The 12457-nt window shown below is 35.2% G+C and overlaps 1 protein-coding gene across 1 annotated transcript in view; it reads right to left on the reverse strand.

Annotated features, from left to right (window-relative positions):
• The window catches only part of LOC132721091 (protein HIRA-like), a 61470-nt gene that overhangs the window by 15558 nt on the left and 33455 nt on the right, over window positions 1–12457 (reverse strand). The window contains exons 11-17 of the mRNA XM_060705343.1: window positions 9697–9767; window positions 7428–7533; window positions 6559–6798; window positions 5629–5714; window positions 2767–3004; window positions 2391–2488; window positions 212–347 (exon numbers count right to left, since the gene is read on the reverse strand). Of these exons, the coding sequence (XP_060561326.1) occupies window positions 212–347; window positions 2391–2488; window positions 2767–3004; window positions 5629–5714; window positions 6559–6798; window positions 7428–7533; window positions 9697–9767 (975 nt within the window). The remainder of the gene's footprint in view (window positions 1–211; window positions 348–2390; window positions 2489–2766; window positions 3005–5628; window positions 5715–6558; window positions 6799–7427; window positions 7534–9696; window positions 9768–12457) is intronic.

The raw sequence follows: 12457 nt of genomic DNA on the forward strand, positions 1-12457 counted from the left end.
ATGCCTTTACCCCTTAAAGGCAAGCCCTCAGCCAGAAAGCGGACAGAAGTTTTCATTGGGAAATGTTCAACAATTGTACCAGTTGTCAAGATTTGACTAAAGCTAAAAATTTCTAATTGTTAAACGGTGAGCTGTCCGAAAGCTAAGCTTAACAAGAAGATATTATCTGTTGGAAAATTATTAAAAGATCTGATGATATTTTCAAACTTACTGTAGATATAGCTGGTGTGGACGATGGGGTGGATTTCGTCTTTTCTTTATCAATCAAACGAGGGCGACCCCTCTTCTTTGGCCCTTCATCTTTGTCATGTTTCCTCTTTAATGAAAGCGATGTCTTAACTTTCTCGCTGAAATAAACCACAATCACTTTAATATGTTGTGTTCCAAGTCCAATTCCAAATGACACATGTGAAATAATTTTGTTGGCCTTATGACCCACTTAATCATAAAGAGACTGGAACTTGCCAGTTTATAATTCTGAGCACAAGCAGCCCTGAACAGAACCATCAACATTCCATATGTAAGTCAGATAGTTTTCTAATATGAAAGAATTTACTGCTTTCAACATCAATGACAAGTTACATCAATGCAAGTCTGGCCATGATTACCAGTTTGCAATGGAAGACTTTCAAATTTTCAAACAACAATTTCATATCAATTAATTGCCATGAATGCATGATATCCATAAAAATACTTTAAAAGCAAGAGAATATCTTTCAGGTCTTAAATATCTCACCTTCAACTAATCTGAGACGACTGGAGATGGGCAAATAGGACACGGATCATTTGTCAGTCTGGGGATGGACAGTTAGACAGATGAACACGGTCAAATATATGTATCAGTCAAAGGCATACAACCTGGTCAGACTACTACATTGTGAAGGTCAGCCAGAATTTAAGAGCCTGGTCCAACTAGGACATTGTGAAGGTCAGCCAGAAGTATAGAACCTGGTCAGACTACTACATTGTGAAGGTCAGCCAGAAGTATAGAACCTGGTCAGACTACTACATTGTGAAGGTCAGCCAGAAGTTTAGAACCTGGCCAGACTACTACATTGTGAAGGTCAGCCAGAAGTTTAGAACCTGGCCAGACTACTACATTGTGAAGGTCAGCCAGAAGTATAGAACCTGGCCAGACTACTTCATTGTGAAGGTCAGCCAGAAGTTTAGAACCTGGTCAGACTACTACATTGTGAAGGTCAGCCAGAAGTTTAGAACCTAGTCAGACTACTACATTGTGAAGGTCAGCCAGAAGTTTAGAACCTGGCCAGACTACTACATTGTGAAGGTCAGCCAGAAGTTTAGAACCTGGCCAGACTACTACATTGTGAAGGTCAGCCAGAAGTTTAGAACCTGGCCAGACTACTACATTGTGAAGGTCAGCCAGAAGTATAGAACCTGGCCAGACTTACTACATTGTGAAGGTCAGCCAGAAGTTTAGAACCTGGTCAGACTAATACATTGTGAAGGTCAGCCAGAAGTTTAGAACCTAGTCAGACTACTACATTGTGAAGGTCAGCCAGAAGTTTAGAACCTGGCCAGACTACTACATTGTGAAGGTCAGCCAGAAGTTTAGAACCTGGCCAGACTACTACATTGTGAAGGTCAGCCAGAAGTTTAGAACCTGGCCAGACTACTACATTGTGAAGGTCAGCCAGAAGTATAGAACCTGGTCAGACTACTACATTGTGAAGGTCAGCCAGAAGTTTAGAACCTGGTCAGACTACTACATTGTGAAGGTCAGCCAGAAGTTTAGAACCTGGTCAGACTACTACATTGTGAAGGTCAGCCAGAAGTTTAGAACCTGGTCAGACTACTACATTGTGAAGGTCAGCCAGAAGTATAGAACCTGGTCAGACTACTACATTGTGAAGGTCAGCCATAAGTTTAGAACCTGGTCAGACTACTACATTTTGAAGGTCAGCCGGAAGTATAGAACCTGGTCAGACTACTACGATATGCAAGCTTGCCTGTCCCAACTCTTTTTACATTTAGGTTATCATTTTCCATTCCAGCAAATTAAAGACTTAATCTAACTAATATATCATCACCTTAGTGCAACAACAGGTTAATTTCCATATAATTATATAAGGAATTAACATGTTTTTGCAATAAGGTGACGATATGTAGATCTAATGTTTATTTGTTATTTGTTTCATTTTACGCCTTTCCCCAACAGTATTTCAGTCATATAGGCGGGTAGTTTCCTATCCATCGTCCCTGTAGAGTTACACCAGTACTAGACAACCTTCCTCTGCACTAATCTACCAAAGCATCGCCCGGCGATCGAACCCACGCCAGAGAGGTAACTGGATTAGAAGTCATTGACTCTAACCCCTCGACCACGGAGGCGGTTATCTAATGAGAATTCTGCTTCATTGTATATGTACCTGTGTGAATGACTTGAATGATGCTTGTCAGATTTTGGTGTATCGGTCAGTTTACTCCCTGATGGTTGGTCCTGCTTGTTGTCTAATGCTGCCAGAGGCTATATAAATATCATTTAACATGCAATTACATCATATCTTTAAAACTAACACAATTATGAAATATAACAAGCTTCCTTTATCAATATGTTCAACAGAAACAAACCAAACAAATTTATGATCGTAAAATACTCTATTTAACAAAACATGTTGATTGTCATGTGGATAACCAATCATAAAATTATCAACCTATTAGCCTATTGCGCTTTAGTTATGAGTAATAGGTTCAACTTAATTTATGAGACTTCATGCGCCTAAACATAAAGAAATATAACACAACCTGTACAACAGAGTCGATCACTTTATTCTCCCCAACAGGTGACTTGGATGACGATGATTTTGGTGTGGTCTCAGGTCCTGATAGTTTACCCAGTGGGGAGCTGCCAGGGGGTTGTGGGGGAGGAGAGAGTAGCCCGCTATGTGTGACCTTGTCCTGCTTTTCCACCTGTATTTTAGTGCCAGATTTACACGTCTCGAAGTTAATCTGACTGTTATTGGTGAAAGGAACTGGTCCCTCACTGAAAATAAAGACTTTCTCCATATGAGCTGTTCTACCTCACATAATAAAGTAAAATGTATAGATAATTCACTCTTTGTATAATTTTTATAAACATTACCTGAGATCAAATGCTGATAAACTCAACAGCTAAAAATATGTTTTGTCCACTATGAGTTTCAATTTAAGAATTTTGATATGTATCTATGGCAATTTCAACTGGGGATAATATTCCTTGTGACACTGAATGAAGACAACATATTTAACATAATTTATTTCCTAAACTGCCAGCATGTAATAAAAAAGGTGCACATGCCATCAAATCAAGTAGTTCTCATAATGCCAAATGAATTTTAAAACTAGAACTGTGTCCAAAGGACACGGATGCCCCCACTGACAACATATATATGGTATATAGTGAAAAAATCAACAAAGGGCCATAATTCTGTTAAATTTGGTCGCAGCAAAAATTCCTTCCTTTACTACCATTTACACATTAAGGTTGTTCATCCCTGGAAGTTTAAGCAAAATCTGCCATCTGGTTTAAGAGGAGTTGCGTTCACAAAAATCTATATGGTATATAGTGAAACTAGAAATGTGTCATCATACCACGGATGCCCTCGCATGCAGCCAAAATTTCAAATGTTATTATATTTAGTTCCAAATTCGTTTGCACAAATTTTTTTTTTTCATTCTATGTTCAAAGCCCTTAAAACTTTTCAATGTTAACACAAACCATTTTTATACAATGTTCAAGGCACTGAAATTATTCAGTCTTAACCTTTTGAAAATAGCATATTGCATATTTGTAGCCAAAATAATGGCTATATACATTTCCACAAAAGTATGAGTGCTGAAACTGAAAGTTCAAAATTTTTTCAAACATTCAGGAAAGATAAGTTTGTCCAAAATCATTGAACAACGACCAAATTCAAACTTAAACTGCTTATTCCTAAGATGTATCTATATTATTTTCAAAGTGAAAGGGACATAACTCTGCCAAAAAATCATCGAACCATGACCACATTCCAACTTGACCTGGGAATTCCTTTGACATATCTATATGTCAATTTTGAGTTGAATATGTAACACTGTTGGGTTGATGATGAACAGAAACTGTAAATTTCATATCATTTTCAAAGTGAAAGGGGCATTACTCTGCCAAAAATCATTGAACCATGACAAAATTCGAACTTGGCCTGCGCATTCCAAAAATATATCCATATGTCAAATTTGAGTTGAATGTGTAATACTGTTGGGGAGATGATAAACAGAAACTGAAAATTTCATATTATTTTCCAAGTGAAAGGGGCATTACTCTGCAAAAAATCATCGAACCACAACCAAATTAGAACTTGTCACCTGCACATTTTTTGACATATCCATATTTCAAGTTTGAGTTGAATGTGTAATACTGTTGGGGAGATAGTGAACGGAAATTGAAAATTTCACACTATTTTCAAAGTGAAATGTACATAACTCTGCCAAAAAATCATCGAACCATGACCAAATTCGAACTTAACCTGTATTTTTTCATGACATATCCATATGTCAAGTTTGAGTTGAATGTGTTGTACCATTGGGGAGATAATGAACGGAAACTGAAAAATTCATATTATTTTCAAAGTGAAAGGGGCATAACTTTGCCCATGACCAAATTTGAACTTGACCTGTGCATTCCTTTGACGTATCCATATGTCAAGTTTGAGTTGAATGTGTTGTACCATTGGGGAGTTAATGAACGGAAACTGAAAATTTCATATTATTTTCAAAGTGAAAGGGGCATAACTCTGCCCATGACCAAATTTGAACTTGACCTGTGCATTCCTTTGACGTATCCATATGTCAAGTTTGAGTTGAATGTGTTGTACCATTGGGGAGTTAATGAACGGAAACTGAAAATTTCATATTATTTTCAAAGTAAAAGGGGCATAACTCTGCCAAAAATCATCGAACCATGACCAAATTTGAACTTGACCTGTTTTTTCTCATGACATATCCATATGTTAAGTTTGAGTTAAATGTGTTGTACCGTTGGGGAGATAATGAACGGAAACTGAAAATTTCATATTATTTTCAAAGTAAAAGGGGCATAACTCTGCCAAAAATCATCGAACCATGACCAATTTCGAACTTGACCTGTATTTTCTCATGACATATCTATATGCTAAATTTGAGTTCAATATGTGCAACGGTTATTAAGATAATGAACGGAAACTGTTGATGACGGAAGGACGGAATTACGGAATGACGGAACAGGGTAACACTATATGCCCTTGCCATTATATGGAGGGGGCATAAAAATCAACAAAGGGCCATAATTATCTTAAATTTGGTCGCAGCGAAAATTCCTTCCTTTACTACCATCTACACATTAAGGTTGTTCATCCCTGGAAGTTTAAGCAAAATCTGCCATCCGGTTTAAGAGGAGTTGTGTTCACAAGATTTCGGGACATACGGACGGATAGATGGACGGACAAGTGCAACGCTATATGCCCCCCACTTTGTGGGGGCATAAAAACAACAACTCCCCCCCCCCAAAAAAAAAACCAAGAAAGCATACTCTCAAATACAGTCATATGGCACAAATTGTTGTGTCAATACGTATTATTTCGGACATCCCTATAAATAATTGTATTTGCATACCCTACATCTGGTTCAACTGGTAAAAATATTGGTGTAATTCTTCTACGACCATCTGCTGTCTTTGTTTCTATTTGTTTATCTGTTGGCTGAAATTACAAATTTATAATAAGACTTTCACATTGGGACTACACTTGTTTTGAAATAAAGGCTATATATCGAGGGTTGATTGCAAAACTGTTGTAAGTCCTTCTTTATCTTATATAAGTTACTTGAGTTTTGCAGTCAACCCTCCATATATACTATTGAGTATACATAGCATAAAAATGACTCAGATCTTGAAATAAGTTACCGAATTATAAAACATACAGAAATATTCTATTAAAAAAATATAAGAATTGATGTTCTAAAAAACCATATGAATTGATAATAAAGTGATATGTTACACAAAACAAGAAGGCCCAACGAGAATATAATTTGTTTCCTGTCTTCTGAAACTTTTACCAGAAAATATATATAGTGTTCCTTGTAATTCTTTTTCCACTCTCAACAAATATACTTATACAGATTTTAACAAGAATAACAGATACAACATGTGAACTCGTTTGTCAGGATAATGCAACCAAATTTTATCTTAAAGTGGCATAATACACATTTTTTCATTGTCAAGTTAAGCTACATTGATAAAATACTTCAATAGATTGTCCGTTATCATGGTAACTGACCAACAGTTGATATTGGAAAATACATGTATTTAGGAAAAAATACAAATCGGCCTAATATGCAAAAAGACTCCCCAACTCTTATAAATTGAATGTTACAGGTGGGCCATATGAATTATTTATTGTTGATGCCCAGTAGATTATAAAATTAAAAGGAATTATTGAAAACTAAACTTTTTTTGACTTTTTCCACTTCTCTCACTATATACCCTTGGATGGGTGTAATGTCACTTTAAATGCAATTAAAGCAAAACGTTTTTTGTTAATATACCTTGAATGGAGAGTTACTGACATCAACTCCTTTATAAAATGATGTTTGCGATTTCGATGGTGTTGACATTATTGATGTATTTGAAGCTAATCGTGACTTTTCCTCTGGCGAGCTGTTCGCTACTTTTTGTTGTTGTTGTTGCAGCATAAGAATATCAGCAGACTCGATGATCTGATTGGCTGAACTGTTTGTATTATTTTTAGTAACAGTTTTCCCGTATATCTTTTCTAGAAGTCGATTCTGAAACAATTATTTTTACCTTATTTAAATGAATAAGTTTTTACTGTTTACAATTTAACTTTCAAACTAAATGATATACAACTAAATACAGTGACTGCAATTTTGGTATTCCATGTTTTTTGTGTCAACCTGTATGCTTTAGGTAGTTGTATAAATAACATTTTTTTTTTACTTTTTTATACTAATTACATTTATTAACTCAATAATTTACAACTCATCTAGTTAACAAAGTTCATGCAACACTTCATGCAAAAGGGTCTGGATGTATATGCTATAAATACACTTCTGTCTTGTTGATAAGAGTTTCTACCCCAATACTCCACTTAGTACACAGAAAATACTCACATGTATATCTGACCACACATTAAAGCACACATGATAATTTTCATAAATATCAGCTGAACATGATTCCATTAATTAATATTTTTTAGAAAAAACTTTTCTATTTCTTTTATAACACTTTAATTGTACATGTGAGATCAAAATGTCACTGTTCAGAAAGGTTCACTATTTAGAGGAGAAGATGTGTAAGCAGTCCAATAACGGTCGGTAGAGCCGTGTTCAAGGGATCCTGGTTCGAATCCTGGTGACGCTTCACATTTTTCTCACCATGATAAAAATTGTCTTACCATATCAGATTTGCCCATAGGAGTGCCGATCTCTTCCTGTTTGAACTTGACGTAAGCTACGGTGCCATCACAGGAGCAACACATCAGCTCTGTACCATTACTTGCCCTGTATAATATAACATATTGTCTCACCAATAGTATGGGACAATCCTATTTTCAGACACTAATTCAATGTCTATACCCATATCATGACATAATTTACATAATGGCCTTGCCCTGCTTGGAACATAGAACAGTGCATTTTTATATCAAGGGATTTCTGAAGATTTAAATTACAAAGTCCAATATACAGTCTGGTTAAACTTCATAGATAAACATTCTAGCCAGATTCTATACTGATTGTATGGCTGTGACGGCACTTCAGGTGTTCATGTTCTAAAGTATTTTCTCTTAATGCTATGTGTGCAAACCACACAATAAAAGAGAGCAATTTTCTGTAAAATTAGCAAATGTTTAACTATTATGTTTCCAAATTTGTGCAATGGTATTGACCTGCTGTGGGATTTGATACTGTCCATTGTCAGTGTAAGGAATTTCAATATCAAAGTTATAAACTGTATTAATTCTCGTTAGACTGTACCAATAAGAACACTGACTTTAAGTTGTAGCAAAGGAAGCAAGTTATTAGAGCCACCAGCTGGTATCTACAATACTTACACAACGTCCAATGTGATAAAAGTGAGCAGTCAACTGTATCAATGTGATAAAAGTGAGCAGTCAACGTCCAATGTGATAAAAGTGAGCAGTCAACGTCCAATGTGATAAAAGTGAGCAGTCAACTGTATCAATGTGATAAAAGTGAGCAGTCAACGTCCAATGTGATAAAAGTGAGCAGTCAACGTCCAATGTGATAAAAGTGAGCAGTCAACTGTATCAATGTGATAAAAGTGAGCAGTCAACGTCCAATGTGATAAAAGTGAGCAGTCAACGTCCAATGTGATAAAAGTGAGCAGTCAACTGTATCAATGTGATAAAAGTGAGCAGTCAACGTCCAATGTGATAAAAGTGAGCAGTCAACGTCCAAGGTGATAAAAGTGAGCAGTCAACTGTATCAATTCTCATAAAGTCATGCCTTGACTTTATATTGGTACCAAAAGTTCGTTATTATAGCTAGTATCTTATATATCTAAATGTCCAATGTGAAATAAGTGTTCTATAAATTAATACAAGCATTATCTTCACAACAAGGTTTATATAACTTAAAATACTTTGGTAATCTTTAGAATTTTACAAGCTTTGATGTGTGTAGGAAGTTAATACAGTAAAAGTTAATTGGAAAAGATAACTGGACGGCTTTCGGACCTAGTGTTTTGTTCGTTTTTTCTGAGCGGTCCAGTTTTCTCAATGTCCCCTTTAGAATCCTATGTACCGAGCATTGACTTACAACAGATGCTGTATATTTGCATGTTCATTATCATTTTTATGTATATTGCTAAATAAAGAAATTATGAATTACAAAATAACATGTTTTATTATTTTTGTTACTTTATTGCATCTAAATACAATAAAAGTTTGATTTAAAACGAACAGCAGATACCTCATAACCATACAGTCCGATAATATCTGCACATGTTTACATTTGGGTACTGGATAATGATTTAACGAACATAGTTTACTTTGTTAATTTTTAATAATGCCCCTAATATTGTCGATGCCATATTTGTCAGATAAAGTTTCACTGTCTTTAATTAACTCAACTTGGTCACTTATTGATAGCTCTCGTCAATTTCTCTTTGGCGATTGAATAGAACTTGGCGCTGATAAATGTCTTTTCCGTTGTTGATATTTTGGGAAATGAATATACAAAAGCAGCGCAGTATACAAATACTTTATTTTTTATTCATACTGTTTTATCTTCCTCGTGCATTTTGGCATTAGTATAAAACGGATTTCTATGCCTTATAATAACTCAAACTGTGAAAAGAGACATAATAAACAAATCAGACAGTCAGTGTTCCGTTACCGTCCAGTTAGCGTTTTAGACACAACCAATTGACAAGTACACAAGGTTATTCACACCTTCGCCATCCAGTATTGTCAACGAAATTATGTATATATTGGACTTCATGGTCCCTTATCTACCGTCCCATATTCAAATTTTACAGATTCCCGTATTGTCAATGTTTAATGCAATAATTTAACAAAGGGAAAATTTGGGACTGAATTAATCATCCGGTGATTTTTCACAGAGTCTGGTTTTCTCAACTTTCATTGTATCAAGAAAACAAATAAATAAAGCTAAAAAACCCCTAAAATATCAGTAACTCACCAAGATATATCTACAACTGAGTTTGTAAAAAGGTCATGGGTAACAACCAAAGGTCGTTTCAATGCAGTTAGCTGAAAATATAAATACACATTATTAGCTGTAAATTTTTTTTAATACAAAAACAAGAAAACCAAAAAGTTATTAAACTTTAGCCTGACAAAAATTTCATTGGTTAATGCAATCAGGACTTCTTGTGGATTTAAGAAATCTGGCTATTGTAAAATAACTATCTTTCTTCCCCCACAATTATATTCAACCATTCCAGATTTTACATTTTTCATCATATCGCCCCATTAAAGCAAAAAGGTACCAAGCGACATTTTGACCAACAAGAGCTGTCCGTAAGACAGCGCGCTCGACTTTTTTATTGCTTGCCAATAAAAAAAGTTTTTGCAGTAAAAGGCAATACAAGAATCTCTGTATTTTTAAAGTGAACAATGGCCATGAGCATTAAGATATTTAGTGAAGAATTATTTTACTGAATTGTGTGATACCCTTGAACACTGCAGCAAAGTTTGAAATGTTTAAGTCAAAAGAGGGCTGGTAAGAAAGAAAAAAAAACTAAGTCGATAAAAGGCCTTAATTTTTAAAACAAATCCTTGACAGAGTTACCTTCTCTTGCGTACAGATGGGGGTAATGATGTGAAATAGCATTAAAAGTTTCAAAGCAATATCTCAAAGGGTTAAGGCAATAAGTGGATTTTACCCATATTCAATGTATTTTCTAAGTCAAAAAGGGGCATAATTCTGTCAAAAACCTTGACAGAGTTATGTCCTCTTGTCTGTTGATGAAGGTCGTGATGGTAAACAAGTATGGTCAGTTTCAAAGCAAATACCTCCAATGGTTTTTGAAATAAAGTGAGGTGGTACAAAAAAACTTTAACCAAGCTCAATACACTTTCTAAGTCAAAAAAGGGCCATAATTCTGTCAAAAACCTTGACAGAGTTATGTACTCTTGTCTGTAGATGGAGGTTATGATGGTGAACAAGTATGGTAAGTTTCAAAGCCATACTTGTAATACTTCTGAAATAAAGTGGGGTGGTACGAAAAACTTAACCAAGGTGTGACGCCAACGCCGACGCCGGGGCGAGTAGGATAGCTCCCCTTTTCATAGAAAAGTCGAGCTAAAAATGACTTTTTACCATTTTCCATTATGTTTTAATGTTATCTTTAATCTGTAGAAATATCTCTGTAGTATCATGTTTATTTACAGACATATAAGGTTATGTAAAAAGGTACAATGTCAATATTTTCCCATTTAGTAATGCAAAAAGGTACCATATGTATACCAGTTTGAGCAAAAACGTACCAAGTGTCACATAGTACCTTTTTGCATTGAATGACTATATAAGTTTTGAGCACTTATTTTAATGCAAAAAGGAACCATGTGTCACATGGTCCCTTTATGCACACACAGAATTTACGACCCTTAAGATTATTTTATATATTAAAGTGTTTGCTTGGTACCTTTTAGCTTTTTAGCTTTTTAATGAATTTAGATGTTGACACTAAATATAACAATATATCCCAGATTATTGTTTCTGTTTTAAATTGAGGAATGATAACAGTGTGAAGATAATGATAGTGTATAAATGACTTCTTCACAAAAACGTGGACGTTTAAAGAAAAGTAATTGACTAAACTCGTGTCAACACGATACATGGGTTATATGGAAGGAGAAGTATGACAGGGAAGCGTACATCTGCAAATAAACTAGATTATGATATAGTTAAATTGGTGAAACAGCATAAAGAGTAATTTCCTAAAATGAAATCTCATTATACAAGAAAAAAAACAACTGAAAATAACTGAATACCTATCTTATGACTATGACTTAAACATTAAAAAAGATGTGGAATCTGTAAACTATTGAATGTGAAACGAAGGAAATGAAACCTGTTAAGCAACATACGTATAGGAAGGCAGTAGGCACACTAGATGGCACGATCAAGGAACAATATATTGAACATCAAAAACAGAAAGAAAATTCAAAAGAAGTAAAGGTTCAAAATAAAGTTGGAGCAAAAGGTGACACATGCGTTTATGTTGCATGTTTTGATCTCAAGGCCGTTGTAACAACCTCTTGCTCATTAGTGAGTGAGCTTTACTATTCAAGAAAACTTTTGCAACACAACTTCTTTTCCTATCCTTAAAGATCGTTCAGCACGACATTATTGTTGTGCTTGAAGCATTTTAGTTCTATCTATTCCGCATCTTTCTTGTTGGGTGGTTCCAGTATTCCTCACTTGAAAACTGTTGAATCACCCGTAGGATATGAGGCCTGCTTTTTAATTTTGTCTTTTGACGTTATATCTGTGATATGCAGGCTTCATAAATTCTGATCCCCTTTCAAAATTCCATTTTATTTATTTCAGGCCATTGTTTTCTCGTTTAGGGCACATGCCTTTTTTACTTGGTGACCATATACCGCTTTTCATGGAATGGCACAAACTTGTCACATTGAAGGTTCCATGATAACCGCCATATGAACACATCTGCGGATGTTTCAGAATTCTAAATTTTACCAGTTCATATTAAATGTTGAATTCTGCTAAAGCCAGTGCTAGGGGGGCGTGGACGGTAGTTTGCACTTGACAGTACCATCCATGATTAGACTCAATCACACCGAGCCTGCAACATTTTCAATTTTGTCGCGTTGGGCTTTCTTTAGGGATTCCTATTTCACTCTATTTTGACAGTATATTCCTTATGAGACAAAAATGTTGTATGTCATGTATGGGATAAAACAAACTGCAAAGA

This window comes from Ruditapes philippinarum, unplaced genomic scaffold (genome assembly GCF_026571515.1).
Source record: "Ruditapes philippinarum isolate M1 unplaced genomic scaffold, ASM2657151v2 ctg2733_1_1_1_1, whole genome shotgun sequence".
NCBI lineage: Eukaryota > Metazoa > Mollusca > Bivalvia > Venerida > Veneridae > Ruditapes > Ruditapes philippinarum.